General features: G+C 36.5%; 1 protein-coding gene across 1 annotated transcript in view; it reads left to right on the top strand.

The window, feature by feature from the left end:
- The window catches only part of GABRG2 (gamma-aminobutyric acid (GABA) A receptor, gamma 2), a 67,140-nt gene that overhangs the window by 18,172 nt on the left and 31,648 nt on the right, over positions 1-17,320 (top strand). Inside the window, exons 2-6 of the mRNA XM_010148457.1 lie at positions 6,621-6,769; positions 8,415-8,482; positions 9,476-9,696; positions 12,141-12,223; positions 12,927-13,064. Coding sequence (XP_010146759.1) covers positions 6,621-6,769; positions 8,415-8,482; positions 9,476-9,696; positions 12,141-12,223; positions 12,927-13,064 — 659 coding nt within the window. The remainder of the gene's footprint in view (positions 1-6,620; positions 6,770-8,414; positions 8,483-9,475; positions 9,697-12,140; positions 12,224-12,926; positions 13,065-17,320) is intronic.

Raw genomic sequence — 17,320 nt, 5'->3', positions numbered from 1 at the left:
TATCATCTCCTTCAGTGGAAAACAGTGTGAATGTTCACAGGAATCTGGCAGGCCTTTAAATCTGAACGTAGGCATGGTTTTCAGAAGTGGCTGACTGCTGGCAATCTAGGGCTTTCATGTACTCTGAAGATGCCTGAAAAGACACCTACTGGGAGTATTCTCCTATGTTAGCCTAGTAATTTCTGGGTCTTGAACACCTATTTTGAAACTTGCGTGTTCCCTACTTTACCTCAGTGTTTCAGCTGTAGTAATTTATTTATGATAACTGTAGTAATATTTTAATAATTTTTTTCTTGCAAACTTCAGTACCTCTGTGACTTAGGAATAACAAAAAACCTCAGCTTTGTTTTTAGGCAGCGATCATTTCATGACAGGTTTTTAAATACTTTACAAAAATTAAGTAGTTTATGGAATTATAGTTGTAGCAGTTACCCAGGAAATAAACTCTCTTCTAGGTGACCTACCTAAAACGCAATCTAGCCAAAACATTAAGTAGAGGTAAAAAGTATTTTCTTTCTCAGCCTCCCTCACTACATGACTGGTGGCCAACATACCACCATGCAGCTAATACTTCCTAGTGGGCAAGTCTGAAACAAGATTTTCTGAAACCACTGCTAATCTATTATTTCAGGCTCCTCTGGGACAAAGCTTGATCCAGGTACCAGAACTGCAGTCTCACCAGCACCAGAACTCTAGTTGGAGGGATCAGGACAAGACACTTCCTCTGTGATGTCTTAGCACAAATGTCTGAACACAGTCTCCATTTCCTTTCATGAAACTCGTGATTGGATCGCCCCCTCTCTAAGCAAATCAGTATTCTGAGTTTCCATGTCTGACGTGGGAATCAACATGGGACGAGATTAATCTTCATATTACATTATTTACAATCCTGAGAAAAGTGAGGGTTGGGTATTTTGATGAACACAATCATAAAAGAGAAAATAGGTACCATATTTATGGTGAAGATAGGAGCATGGTCAACCTTAGAATTTAAACTATTTAACAGCATTAGGATTTACACAATACAAATGGACAGAATAGAAGCATGAACATGGAGAGAGAATTCAGCACAGAGATTTGTGAAAACATTTATTATATGAACTGAGATAGCTTCACTTAAAATATGATTGGCAGTCAAGAATACAGATAGTTAGATTTCTGCAGACACTGTAATCTCCTGCAAATACCTTATTTTCTACATACTCATGTCACATCTGCATACATCATCTCTGTATCCACAGTGGGAACTTGGAATACTCCTTCCCTCACAGTGATCATATTATCATCATGAATAATAATAGAACAGTTTAGGTTGGAATGGACCTTAAAGACCATCTAGTTCCAACCCCCCTGCCATGGGCAGGGACACCTTCCACTAGACCAGGTTGCTCAAAGCCTCATCCAGCCTGGCCTTGAAGACAGCCAGATAGAGCATGTATGAACTGTAGATGGGGAAAATCTTTTATGCACATCAGAGAATGAATTTAACTTGACTATTCATTAAGTTAAATAGTGCTGTTAAGTAAAATAGCAGGCCTTGTTTCAGTTCTTCCCTGAGAGGTGGAAAAATATTGGTGGAAGACTTTATGTGTGAGTAGTTTATTAAATCTTTGCTGTAGGGTCTGTAGCTTCTATAACCTACTTGATATGAAAGATGAAGTTGGGCATATTTTTTGGACAAATTTTAATTAAAGTTAAACTAATTAGTTGTTGGCTATTCAGTACTGCTACAGGTCTTTTTCTTTAGGCACTTTAAGGGTACTCTGCTTGTAAACAGCAATGCAATAGCAGGCAGATTCCAGCAGGGGTAATTGACTCGTGTGAAGTTTCTTAATAGAACACTTATAAATAGTTAAAATTCATTCTCTATATTTCAAAAACTTAAAGGACAAAGCCACAGCAGCTACAAACTGGCATCTGTTAATTAAAGTCACTGGTATTATAGAGATTTTCACCATATAGATAAATGACCTCACATCTGAATGTTGAAAGACTCAACAGTCATGGAATGTTTTTGCATCATTTCCCTACTACTACTTGTAACAAGTGTAAATTCATGTTCCTGTGGATTAGGAAATGTTTACCTTATTTCAAAGGGATATCCTTTGTGAGTTACGGCTTCACTAATGATATAAGATGTGCCCAATCTGTCCCTCAGTTTAGACTGAAAAATTATTACTGCTGCCTGTGAGTTTAAATAATGTATACTGTATCTTTACCAACATATGGTAGTGTCTTTCCAAGAAATGCTACATATGATTCTTCTGGAAGTTACATTAGACTGTCTGAGATATAGAGATACCATGGAACCGCAAAGAGATCATCAAAAGTTATAATGTTGACTTTATGTCAGCAATTAACAAAAACACATTAGTTTTGCAAGAGATAATCCACCCCTTGTTTTGAACTAAAGAATTTAAGCCAAAGGGCTTGAAAGGATAATAATGTAAGGCAGCTAAATACTATTAATATCATTATTTGTTAAATTTTACTAAAGTGATCATCACTTTTATGTAGGTATCAATCTTATTCCCATGGAAATTGAAGTCAAAAAAAAAAAAAAAGAAATCATGCTGAAGATACCCAGACTGTAATGTGAACTTCCATGGTTTTGGACTGCTAAGAGAATAGTGTATTAGCACTTTAAAGAAACCTTTGACTAATGGGCTCTGCTGTGTCTTCTGGACAAGGTTCAATAAAGATGATGGAAAAAAATTATTTTCCTAACACATCAGTGATTTCTCAGCAGAGATATTCTCTGGGACTGATTGAACTAATCTACTGTTTCAACATATTTTCAGTACAAAAATAATACCTTCAATGCTAAGTTGTCTGTAAGAGGGGCTATGCCAATGAAACAGAGCATCTTTTTATTAGTTCTTTATCCCTTGGTTGGTGACCCCAGTTCTGCCTGCAGTAGGTTTCTCTACCCAGAGGTTACACTTGCTCCATAAATGATTAAATGTTGCCCAGATGCTAGTGCAAAAACTAGCACCTTTATGGATGATGTGCAGTAGCAACAACATGGAGAATCCAGCCCTGAACTCTTTGTGTAAGCTCAGTTTTCACTAAAGTTACACCTCACCGATAAGCGCCTGAATAAGCTATATAAATGTTGTAAAGCAAGTAACAGCTTCTTAAACACAAAATTAGGATTACTACGTCTACTTTATAGTGAGGAAGATAAGAAACATGTGTTAAAATTCTTTTTAGCTCCCGCCACGGCAAAAACCTCAGTGGCAGAATGTGGTTTGTATGCAGCTGTAGGAGGAGATACCAGTCCATAGATCTTTTCACATTTTATCAAAAAATTGATGAAGTATGACTGAATATTGTGCTGCCATTCCCCCCACAAACATGTCTGTAGTCCAAATTAATGCACTTTCTGATCTAAATTAATAAATACTTCTTACCAAGTAGTGATTTGTGCCCTCTATCTACTATGTGAAGACTTATTTCAAGAAATTTGACACATACAGAGAGACTCCTGAATGTTAGGCTATACACATTTATATATCCGTAAGTATCACGCAGGCTTAGCTGGCAAACTGAACAGGGATTAGACCAAATGACCTGCAAAAGTGCTTTCTAACTCTGATTATTCTAAATTTCAAAATTCAAGTTTGGGTTTTTACCCCCTAAAGCCACCTTTTATCCAAGTAAGGAAACTGTCTTGCACACATCGTGCAATGACACTGATGGCAGAAGTCAGAATTCCTCAAACAGTGAGATTTTTTATCAGTGTCCAGAACATTAACTTTCAAAAATTGTACTGTAATTTGCAAATAGGTAGATATGTGTTTCATTGCATACCTGTATTACTAGATTTGAAATTTTTAACAGTCATAAAAATAAAAACAGATTTCGGTATGTATTTGGGTATAATCTGGGCTTTATCTAATTTGTTCTGGACATTACAAGCACTTGCAAAATTTAGGCGATACAATCAGAAGGACTGATCTGAAAATCTTATGGAGATGAAAGGGGCTTTGTCATTATAACTTTCATTAGTATAAATGGCATTGGATAGCTAAAGCCCTGCTCATCTGGATAGAGATGCACCTCTGACTGTCCTGGCTGGTACGCAGTTTTACACAGACTTGTAGACAACTGGATACCCATGCTAACTTATGAACCACTTGGAATTCAGATAAAAGCTGGAATTCAGTGGTGTTTTACCCTATTTATACTGGCTGCATTCCCTCTCCTCACTCTATCACACTAACTTCATAAAACTTTTGCAGGGTTTTTGAGACTGGAATGCCAAAATAGTTTGAAATGGCAGATGAGCAGAAAAATAGTTGTTTCTTTCCTAGAAATAATTACCAAGAGAAAATGGAAATTTTAGTGTCTGCAGGCTGCCATTCAATGAGGTTGTTCCAGATTTCAGACAAGTCCTTGAAAAATACACGTTTTCATCTTCTAATCTTGTGCTGTCCAGTACACCACACTAGACTAACTAGCTGTTTGACTTTTGAAGCTTTCTCATCACATTAGTATTCAGGAACATGTTGCCTTTTGATTTACTTTTTCTTTTCCATTCAGAAAAACTATTCTTTTTGGAGAATGGATGTTTAAATAGGTTATAAAACAGGGGTATGGCTTTTTATACACAAAGTTAGGCTTTTTTTCCTTCACTTTGCACAGACTGAAAACATATAATCTAGTGCCGTCTGTTTGCAAAGATTTCTTTTTCTCCAGGAGGGAGAACCTTGCTTCAGTTGCATTCCTTTGAATTATAATTAGAGCTTTGAAGTCCAGACAGCTGAGTAAACAAATTTCCTCCACCAATTTAATTATCCTGGCCTATTTGTCAGTACCAGCAGAATACCATATAGCATATTTCCAATTAAATCTCCACTTTATATTGCCAGTAAAACGCTACAGGTTCAGGTCTGTGCAGCCAAAAGAGATAATGTTGGGTTGCCTATTCTTGACTTGGGAAGCTGAATCTCCCAGATGCATGTCACTGGCACGGGGAGGGTTAGGTGGGTGCCTGAAGGCTGCAGGCAGTGGTACTCGGTACATGTAATGAAGGCATAAATGAAACTTCCCCAGCAGCTTCCAAGCTCAATGCAATGCAATGCAAGACCATCTCTCTTGTGCATGCTATTAATCCTAGTGGCCACAGCCCTATGTGCAGTCTCAGTCTGCTTCAAATTTCACTGTACCTTCAGCACCTTCTGGGAAGCAGTCTTATGCGGAGATGGATAGAGGAGCTGTGGCTCGCTTCTGTTAGGATGTACCCATACGGAAGAAAGAGGCTAAAGCACAGTTAAGCTGTATTTGTGCAGTTGTTTTACAGCTCCCAAGTGCCCAAGACAGGGAAAGCCTTCAGGTCATACACTCAGGGTAGCTATAAGCAGGAGGCAGCAGGATAGCACTGTAGGGAGGAGGGAAAAGACCTCAGCTGGGCAAAGATCTGCGTTAACAGAATGGCTCTCTGGGACTTTGGGACTACTTCACTAGTTCTAGAAGGCCTAGCCCTTCTCTACTGCACACATGACCATGATCAGCTGTGTCTGTTTTCAGTCTCATGTGCCATGAGTTCCAACCCCCATGAGAATCTAATTTTCTGTGCTCTTCCTCACCTCTCTACAGATTCTGGCTGAAACAGGAAATTAATTAAATTTCTGCTTTTGACCCATTTGTATCCAAACTCCACCCACTAGCTTAACACATCTATCATATCATTAAGATATTTCATATGCAGCAGTGTTCAAACTTTCTTCCGGAAGCAGGTCAGGAAAGAAGAGCACTGGCATATTATGCAAAAAAAACTTAAGAGTTGCCTAGCACCATTCAGCTGATTACCACTGACATTCTGAAATGAAGCATCTGATGACATCACATCCTAAAGTAGTTTATATGTTCTTCAGAACTTGATGCACAGATTTTAAGAAAACCAAACATCCATTAAGGCTAGTCTACACTTTTCTGATTCTAAACTTGCCCTTTTTACTGTGCTAACCAAGTTGAATTATACTACATCTGCTATCATCCTACTCAGTAGCAGGAGAAAAAGTGGTAGGCAGACTTTTTATCCTTTCTGGGTTCTGCTTAGCAAAAGTGAAAATGAAAACCCTTGGCAAAAATTTGTGCGGAATCTTCCAAATGCACAATAAGCTTCAGCTCATCAGAGTGGAGAAAAGCTGTGTGACAGTTTGTTTGAATGAATCTAATAATTGGTCTTCTCAGTAATGTGTTGCATCAAATTGTTCTTTCAGAGAGAAGTAATGTAACAACACTGTGTACATACCAAGTGTTATTTTGGTGGAGAGTTGTGTAAGCTAAGTGACAGTTAGATTTGTTTCATAACAGGTCCTACCTGGATCAGTAAGAGTAAAAAATAGGTATGCCAAAGGTGATAAGAACTGATGTTCCTTCAAAATTGACAGAATATGATCTCAGCTGAACTAAAAGAAAATGTAGCTAAAGTGGATTGCAACCTCAACTGTTTTGTGGCACTTTGACTGTGTGTCTCCTTTTATAAAGCAGGTGGTGTTTATTCAGTGTTTTGTACAGTGCTATTAAAATCTGAATTATGCGTGTATTGTCTCCAGAGATTGCCTAAAAATTCATATTTTTCAAGGATCTCCATTTTTTCTATTTTTTATCAGTTCCACCCAAAAGGGAGATGATGATTATGAAGATTACACGTCAAATAAGACTTGGGTTTTGACTCCTAAAGTCCACGAGAGTGATGTCACTCTTATTTTAAATGGCTTGCTAGAAGGATATGACAACAAGTTAAGACCTGATATAGGAGGTATGTCGGTTTTCTTTTTAGACCACTTTTGATTAAGCGGTGATGAGAAAGAATTTTCATACCACATTATGCTACTCAGGAAGCAAAATACATTCAAAGTAGTTATGGAAATAAAATACAATATAGTTAAACATCAGTGTCATGAAAAGTAGTCATGATTTTGGAAGCTGACATAAATTAAGACTGCCAAATCTATCCTGAGACATCTAATAAGTCTGTTGTGATTTGCTGAATCAGGCTGCCTGTAATGATGCATCTACATAGGAAGTTAAGAATTTAACTTTTGGGGAATGAAAAAGCAACTTACATCTTCTTTGTATATCTAAGCAAGGTGTTAGGGAATCTCAAATAATGCATTTGAGAATGCATTATTGCAATGAAAAGGAGACTGAAATGAGAGTGATGCAGCCTCACCCTTGCTTGATGTGATGGACGCAGACAAAGCCCCTAGCAGCAGCAGGTCTGCACCGATGGATGCGGCATGGGCCCTCATTTGCACAGCAGGGCAAAAAGTAACTGGGGAATGGGGCAGAGAGGAAGAGATTCACAAAAGAAAACTGCAGCCAAGTAAGGCCAACCTCTCTAGACTTCTCTCACAACCAGTATAAGTATATAGATCCAAGCTTGGACTGGTAATGGAAGTATTATTTGAAGTGAAACACCTTTTGCAGGAATCTTCCTCTCCACTGATTACTGAAGGAGCTCAAAGAGATAAACCACCCTGACTTGCTGAAAGTCAGCGTGAGAAGGCCCCATAAGTGCAGAGAACAGGCAGACAATACCCCTATAGAAGAGGATACAGAAATAGTAAGATTATAGAAGAACACAAAGCAAATTCATGGATGAGGCAGAGGAAAGCAGAAAGGTTAATGAAGGAAGCTGTTTCTAACAAGTTTATAAAGGCTTATAAACTAAGGAATTTTTCACAGTGAGAGATGAGTATTTAACCTTCGATGTATGTATATAATGTAAACTAGCAGAGGAACCTATCTTATTCTCCCAATACAAGACATTAGAGAACAGAAAGGAATTAAGCATTCATAAAAGCATGTGGGAAAAAACAATCATGATTTAATCAAGATGTATAAGAAAAATAAAGCTACAACACAATAATTAAAAAAAGTAAAAGTTTTTAATTCCTGTTTTAAAGCCTTGAGCATTAATTTTGCTTTGGGCTCATGAAATTGTTACTTACCTACAGCCATCTCTGCAGGCAACAGCAGTCATGTCACATCTGGCATTATAATGTAAAACGAGCAATGCAAAACATCATAAGAAGAATAAATTTGCTTTTGCTGATAGTGTTTTGTCAGATGTGTTGCTGTGACCTGACACCAAATATACATACTCTCAGTCAGATATGACTCCTTCTGAGATAATGATGCTCGTTTCAGTATTTGTTCTTATACCATAAGTGAATTTGGTCTGACAGAATAAATGACATAAGAATTTGTCTCAAAGTGGCTCCAACTAATTTCAAACTGGAGACATCGCTACAAATCTTTATTTATTGTGTACACACATTTAAGTGTTAGGCAGCCATAGTCAGACAAGAGAAGTACTGTAATTTTTACTTGTGTTTGACTTTCATGCACTTGATTTTGACTTTCATTCATGTTACCTATTCTTTTTACTTCTCTTACAGTTAAACCGACAATAATTCACACTGACATGTACGTAAACAGCATTGGGCCTGTGAATGCTATCAATATGGTAGGTAAATGAATCCCAGTTTTCCTACAGTGTTCACTTTGTTACAAAGCCTCCATCATTTCTGACATTACAAGTTTTCCATCAGTTTTATGTTGTGTTATACCTATTTTTTTAAATGTCACTTATTATGGATTAAGAACTGTATGAGCTATGAACCTCTACAAGACTGGGAAACTGAGCTCTATGGTGAAAAAAAAATTAAAATAATAGTTTAACATATCTTCACCCTTCTATATACTCTACTTTCAAGTGCTTTGTGGCAATAACCGCTGTAAAACTGAATTTCCAGATTGCTACAAAATAAGGAAAACCATTCACCAGTGACATTGCAACTCTTACTACCAAAAGAGAAAAAGAAAAAAGCCTAGATCCTCTCTCCTCTCCTCTTTTTTAAGTTCTTAGAGAAAAATTTAATTATATCTTTGTACAGGTGAGGGAAAGTGCTCTAGCTCAGCACAGTGTCTACTTCATTCTTGTAGTTTTCATTGTAGAAAGAGATCTCAGGTTGTTCTTTTCCATTCCGTAATTCCCTTTACAGCTTCTGGCTGCCCTGTGGTACCAGGGAAAGTGAGACTTCACCATTTCTGATATTAACTAGGGACCACAGGCAATGAAGGTAGCCAAGTCAGCTCAATTTTTTTCTCTCCTAGATCCAAAGGAATAAGTAATTGTTGTCTGACTTGACAGGCATAGGTTGAGGTGTGGAAACACAGAAGCAGAAAGGTACATATACCACTCAATTGCCCCTTAGTTTCATCTGTCAGTGAGAAAAAAACAGAATAAATTGTTTTTAAACACTAATCTTTGGTAAACATTGCCCTCAAAAATTGACAACAAATTGTTTTTACCAGTTCTAACCATTACAAACCATAATTGTTTGTACCATCTTCTGTAGGGCACATTTTTTTCATGTGAAATTAAAGAAAGCATATCAGGAGTTATGTGAAATGCTGAGTGCTGTGTTTTCATCAGTATTTCTGGTTAACACAACAGGAATATACAATTGATATATTTTTCGCCCAAACGTGGTATGACAGACGTCTGAAATTCAACAGCACTATAAAAGTGCTCAGATTAAACAGCAACATGGTTGGGAAGATTTGGATACCAGATACATTTTTCCGAAATTCCAAGAAGGCTGATGCGCATTGGATAACAACTCCTAATAGGATGCTCAGGATCTGGAATGACGGCAGAGTTTTGTACACATTGAGGTATTTATACCTGACTTTAATTTTAGTTTCTTGAGGAAAAGACAAAGAGAAAAATCCTGTGGATTCAGGTCATTTGACATTAACCTAAAGAAACATGCTTCCCCTCCCCCCCCATTTACGTATGCATACAACCCTAAGAAAGGACATATTTAGAAAATATTACTTGCATGCAATTTATTTTATATTTGCACAGTAAAGGGTTTTATTCCTTCTTACAGATTGTACTGTTTTGCTGCACGATAATCACGTTCATATACTAACATGATTATAAGCATAGTTATAGTAATTCATTTCCAGGTAATGTTTTATTGTTTGCCACTGGTTTGTCCATATTGCCTGTTACCTTTTTATAGTGTTAAACCAATAAATTCAAAATATACTTGAATTAAATAGATGGTCTAAAAGGAGGTATTATACACGTGAAAGGCTCCTTATTCTGAGTTGATTACAATTTACCTCTGTGAAGCTCTACCCTGCAAAAGCATTTAATTGCTCAAATATGAAAATAAGGATTATGATTTAAGTGTTGGTCATTTAAGGATCAAATCCAAAATCCAAAAATATGCTCTGTTCCATTAAAAATTTCAGCAATTTGAACTTGATATGCTCATCTCCAGATTTCTGTCACTGTATAGCTTTTCTTTTAAGACAGATTACATTTATAAACCATCTTTTCAACAATTCAGTTATGCATATACCTACATTTAATTGAAACATATGTAATATTTAACTCAAATATCATATCCCCAGTGACAAGATACTTCCTAAATTTGAAAATCCTAAGGTGGTTTTTTTTTCTTACATGTGATGTAATACTTGGTTCTATATATAAAGGAGATAAAGGCAACATTTGTTGAAGAGAACTTCTGATTTAAAATGAGAATACACAAACAAACATGTTAGAGATAAGACCCTCTGAACTCTAGACTGCATTTTTTTTAGTGTTTGTGGGGTTTTTTTCTACTGTTGTTTTATTTGGTGCCAGAAATAAAGTTTTTAAGAAATGTACACTCATTATAACTTTAAAGACTAGACCGGAAGCTTTGGTTAAGACAACCTTTTAACGTTGCAACTGTCTGAATAACAAAAAAGGAGTTCTATTTCATAGTTATTTAACATTCATTACACATTACATTGCTAGAGGAGATAAGAGAACGATCAGAATTGAAATCCAGTGCAAATCAAAGTCAGTCTCATAAAGAAGACCCTAAATCCACTTTTGAAATGTTAAATGTGTACTTAGCAACACCACTGTCTCTTCAATTTGTTAATTTCTCTTCAAACTCCTCAGTTTCTCTCATTAGAAAGAGACGTGTCTAACAGAAGTTTGAAAGAGTTAACTGTTATTAACGTGTACTTAGTTGCTCTAGTGAGTCACAGCAAGACCCAGTACGGATTCAACCTGGATTAATCCAGAAGTGAAACATGCTAGTATCATCACAGATCTGGAGTTCTGTTCTGAAGAGAAGAGGGCTCTGCAAGAGCTGGTTCATTTTCTCCTTTTCCTTTTTCACACTCTCACACACACACACACACCCCACCACCACCCTTCCTCCTTTCCAAAGTCCACATATCCTGCAGCTCATGGCCCAGGGTTATGTATACGCTAGCAACGATTACAAGCCTGATTGAAAAATGGTGGAGTTTTTAGCAGGCACATCAGAGGATACATCTTACCTTATTATGCATTTCTAAAAGTACATGTCTCTACCTGATCAATAGCACCTGCACCAACTGAGTTATCATGGAGACTCTGCTAATATTCAGTAGAGAGAAACACCTTTCAAGTACATACTTCTTTAATTTAAATGTCTTATTTTGGAATGATATTAAGTACATCCTCAAAGTGTCTTTCCACTAGTGATGAAGTAGTCTACATGGCTGTCTTGGATGCAGATGTCTAAATTTGGACTCACATCCATCATTTCTGAAATAGAATTTTTGTCACATAAAATACATTTCTCTAGTGCATTATGGCATGTTGTGACACAGAGATTTTTCACTGCTCATAAAATGACCTGTATAACTACTTATGGATTTGTCAGTCATGAGTAATGCTGCCATTTCAAAAGTATAGGAACAGCACTTTAATAGCTTATACTACTAAACAGTCCAGAAAGCAGATGATCAGGACCTATATAATAAAAAAAAAAAAAAAAACAACAAAAACACCAAAAAAAAACAAACAAAAAAAACCCACCACTGAAACACTGCTTATCAGTGACTCTGATATGTTCCCATGTCAGGAATATCCACATTAATACATACAAATCAATAGTTTACTTTTGCTTTTATATATACATATATATACACACACATTACATATTTGCATATTTTGTAGTCAGGTTCCATATTAGTAAGAATCTGGTTTAGCTTGCCATGATGTAGCCTTCAGGACAAACTTCACAAGTGCGTTCGGTATATCCCGATCTCTTTCTCCTCAGGCTGACAATTGATGCTGAGTGTCAGCTACAGTTACACAACTTCCCAATGGATGCCCATTCCTGCCCCCTGGAATTTTCAAGCTGTAAGTAGCATGCTTTAGAAATATCCTTTTTCTGACCCACACTGAATCACTTAATTATAAATTTATATTTACATACTTAAGAGTCAGTGAGAGTTATGTTCTTAACTAGACATAGCCCTAGGTTGTTCACTTTCATTTTGACCTTATTTTCAAGAACATGAACCATATCTGTTCACAAATATCATTGAGGAATGCTGTGTAAAATATAATACAATTTCTGGGACCTATGTGATTTATTCATGCTCATGTCTGAGCACAACAGTAGAAAAGTTTACTTTCCGCATCAAAGTCTCAGGACCTGATACTTTCTGCACGTGAGTGTTCAACTATTGCAAGGGTTGGAATCAAGAGTTTGACATTTTGCAGTCAGGTTAAGGTGTAAATTCCTGGTCCAGGTGCAGACTTTTTAGCCATAATTGAAAGATGGGCAAAAGTGCATCCTATTGAGTCCACAGAAGTGGAAAACTCATGTCTGAAAAATTTATCTCAAGTGTCATTTTAATGTATAATAAATAAAATAAAATGTGACATTAAGTGAAAGGCACTTGTAACTAACTTGAGAAAAATGTATCTATAATTTACTTGTACTATGCTTCACCAGTTTCTTCCAGAAATAGAAAATAGTATTTTTACTCCCCAAAGTACACTAAAATCCTAGCAATGTCTATGAAACAAAGCATTCTGTATTTTCCATTGCAATAAGATGGCTACCCAAGAGAAGAGATCATTTACCAATGGAAGCGAAGCTCAGTGGAGGTGGGGGACACCAGGTCCTGGAGGCTATACCAGTTCTCCTTTACAGGATTAAGAAATACAACTGAGGTGGTGAAGACTACTTCAGGTAAGACAACTGCTCTGTTAACCTTCAGATTCATTTAGGATTTTATTAACAGAAAGAAAAACTGGAAAGATAATATTTAAATGCCTATATAACCATCCAGACTTTAGTATTTCTGAACTCCTCACAGAAGAGAAATAATTTGTGGTCTACTGTCCATTATTGCCCTCCAAAAAATACCTAGAAATGTAAGGAGAAAGCCACTGCTACAAGGGGTGGGTGAAAACCTTCTATCCTGCTTCAGAGTAGAAAATAGAACAGCTGAGCTACTAAATGATAATCTAATCCCGATCTGAATATTTTATTATCCCCTTCCAACATCCAGAAGTAGAAAGTAGGCCTGCACAGAAATGAAATTCAAGTCCCAACCTCTTTACTACAGCAGCTCCAAGTTTATTTTGTTCCTTAAAACAGGATACACTGAACTGTCATTAAACAGAACAACCTTACAAATCTGAGTCCCCGATGATTTTCCTCCATATTTCTATCTCCTTGGAAACAAGTAATGGAATTTAAAATGCTAAATGAGGAAGTTCTCAGCATTTAATAAAAATAGCAATTTTAACCCTACTAACTAAGCAGGAAAATACAATATTCTGGATATATATTATTGTTCTATTTCTCAGTGGAAAGAAAATCAGTGGATATGAGAAAGGATGTAAAGAGGAATTGCATATTAATATTCTGGTGTGTGCATGTTATCATTTGTCTTTGATTTCTTACTTTCAAAAAGAACAGTGAAATGAAAGCAGTTTTTTCCTCTTCAGGTTGCTTTTGATTTTTATTTCATTTTATTGTTTGGCAAATTTATTTACTTAAATTCAGACATCTGTATTAATTCTGACTTCATAAATATCCCTATCCATTTTCTTTCTAAAAGGTCAGCATAGCTGTTCCATTCAAAAGGACAGTGAGATGCTAGAGCTGAGAGCAGCCTGCTGTGCATTATACTGGAGTGCAAACAGAAGGGTTGAGAATTAATTCAAGTCCCAGCTCCTGACTCACTGGACATGAAGCACCAGTGACATGTTTAGTGTCACAAGCAGGGCAGAAAAGGAAGGAAGCCTCCCAGCTATAGTCACCTGTGCCTTCTGGCATCTTCTGCCATTTTAGCTGAGGGAGGTATTTAGTAAGCTATCCAAGAAAGTATTTGACCTTCCGCATTTTCCCAGAAAAATAAAATTGAAGGTGCAAAAGAGGACCAAGAGAGCAATGTGTGTCCAAGCCACAGCTGCTAAGACCCATCATTACACATCACATGGTGGAATTGTAAAAATGCAAACAGCAATACATCTCACCTCAGACTGCTCCTGCAACAGGCAAAGCACAAAAGGCAGCAGGGTACCCAAAATGTGGTCTAAGCTCTTATCTCGCCCAGGTTGAAAATCAACCTTATTACAGCCTAATTCAAGTTTCTTCTATTATTTTTCTTTCCTATTCTGCTTGATCCATTCACAAGCTTTTTTTTTGGACAAAGACAGAAAGTAAAAAAATCTTAACATGCCACAAGCTTCAGATCCACTGTTGCAACACATCTTGAACCGGTGAATCAAAAGCACTCTCTAATGTTCTGGTTAACGTGAGGAAAGTGCATACTGTGAAACAAACAGTACAACATAGAATGCAAAAAAAACCTTTCCCATGTAAAGAAATTTTTTTTTTTTTTTTGGGGGTCACAGGATAGCTGTTCCAACTTGTATTACTCAGCTGGACTACCACCATAATGTTGCATCAGCAGTTTTTAATACGACAACAAACACAAACCCTTTTAATTTGGTTTTTTTAAAGTAAAGTAATTAGCAGCTAGCATGCACTTTAACACAGCAAAGAGTCATTCTAGTCATCACTCGATTCCTAAGAAGGAATGCCTGTGAAAGCTACTCAGCCTACTGAGCTGCTTTTCAAAGACCTGCTGAGTACAAAACATGGAAAAATGTTCTGTGTATATATTTCTTCTGCTGCAGTTATTTAGGTTTGATTTTCCTTGCTCCTCTTTGTTTTATGACCACAGATAGGTAAGAAAATTGGATTTGATTTTCATCGAGGTGAAATATTCAAATAATTAGAAGGTGGGAAAAAAACCCCAAGGGAATAGGAATTGTCATGATTCTGGTCTACCACGTACAAATATTTTGCCAAAGCTGGCAGACCCTAAAGAGTGTTCATTGCTTACCTAAGTGCCTTATTAGCATGTTGGGATCTACAATAAGTCTAATATTACTTAAAATAGGTTAACTGAAAGGGTCAGATAACAGAATTATATACTCTACCTTTACTCTCTCTTACATACACACATTTACAACAGAGTATTCCTAAAAGAAAAACATTCCAAGATTACAGATTTATTAGAAACCTATGTGCAGCCTGAGTACACAAGTAGAATTGAACATCCATATAGACAAAATAAATCTTGAGACTTTATTCAACTAATTGCAGTGCTGAGTATAACAGAATTTAGGTACAAACTAGTGACAATACCACTGCCAACGCTTTAGTGGTGACATGAGTTGAACTACAATGGAGGTGGCAATGGAAAGATTAATGAGAGGTTGGAAAGAGGTGTATACTGGAATATTACAAACCATCATGTCTCTCTTATCTGAAATGAGTCATCCTGAATTATCAGTTTGTTTCTCTCCAAACTGAACATCCACATGTGCCTCTAAATTTTTTTGAACATCACAGACCAAGCAGTGACTTAGCTCATAGAATCCACTGTCCATTAATAGCAAGGACTGTCAAGAAAAGTTAACTCTCAATCTTCAGCCCTGTGAACGTAACATCAGAATGACTAAATAGCCTATACTTATAATAATAAATTACCTTTTGGGTTGTATTTGGTATTCCCCCCACACCCCCCGCCAACCAATACAGTGTAAACAGCAGTGGTTTAGTTCAGATTATTTGAAATAACGTGCATGTTAAGACATAATACCATCTGAGCTATTACAGTTAATCTCACACACTTATAAACTGAAGTGGATTTAAGACCTATTGTATTACTGAACTATGTCTATAATCACAGCTCCAACAGTGCATACCCTGGACATTTATTAAGAAACTACCAAAGAATCAGATTTACAAAATCCTACCTCAAATCTAATGCTGAGGTTGCACAGCAAATCCAGTTGCTTTACTGACATGTTCAGAGTTCATATTATACTTACACTGTCTTTAGTTATTTAAAGGTGTGTGATTTATTAGACATACGGTCTATACATGGGACAAATGTAAAACTAGCTGGTAAATGTGGCAGAAAGTGGACACAGCATAAAAAAAAGAAGATATCACAAAATAAGCAGCAATAATAAAAAGAAAAAAATGACTGCTCTAGCTCAGGACATACTTCTCCATCCTGCATATTGTCTTAGTACTGCAAAACCATTTAATTCAAATGAATGTCAGCTCTTTTTTGCTTTAAAAAGTATTTTCTATCTAATTTCTGACCTTCAACATTCACTGTGGATTAAAATAAGAAACAAGTTGAGAAAGTGCAGTAAGTCCACCACTTGCGAATCATGTGAGTAAATGTTGCTGTTCTTCACTTTTTTTGATATTGAAATATTAGAGTTTAGTCAGAATCGCATTACAGAACAAAAAGTGCTTATTGCTTAGGAGAAACTTCACTGAAGTTTTTTTAGAGAACTCTCTCAACTCAGATCTGACTAGGAAAAGAAGAGCTTTATTTTACGAATTGTTACTGCAATGTAACAAATGATAGAGAAGTATAACATGAGCAAAATATAACACACAAGTGGATGACACCGATCAGGGATGAGTTGAACTTTGGGAACAGGAAAACAGGAATATTCCAAAATTTGTACTTATTTACATTAAATGAAGAGTGAAAGATGGTAGGAAGGAAACAATCACATGCACAAATATAAAGAGGCCAGTAGCTGTGCAAAAAAATTCTAAGGGGGTGTATTAGTCCACAAAGACAGAGAATGTGATATTTTTTCTAAGAACACCTTTTCTGAGACACATTACTCAGTGTTGTGTGTAAACTTGGGGGAAATATTCACTGTTCTACTCTGTCTAAAACTGATTTCAAATGGTTGCTGCATTCTGCTTGACTAAAAAAAAAAGTTCACTTTTAAGTGCAAGATTTTAAGAAAGAAGAATGCAGGAGAGTGTAATAAGTAAAAGGTATAGAAAACATGACCTGTGGAAATGTTTGGATTTCTGGAAGAAAATTCAATCGGTGATCAAAGAAGTAAAACAAACATACTGCTTTCAAACTATAACAATAATCAGCA

The sequence above is a fragment of the Eurypyga helias genome, unplaced genomic scaffold, assembly GCF_000690775.1.
Source record: "Eurypyga helias isolate BGI_N326 unplaced genomic scaffold, ASM69077v1 scaffold7533, whole genome shotgun sequence".
Classification (NCBI taxonomy): domain Eukaryota; kingdom Metazoa; phylum Chordata; class Aves; order Eurypygiformes; family Eurypygidae; genus Eurypyga; species Eurypyga helias.
Note: the sequence above shows the minus strand (reverse complement) of the source record. Positions and strands in the feature narration are given on the sequence as shown.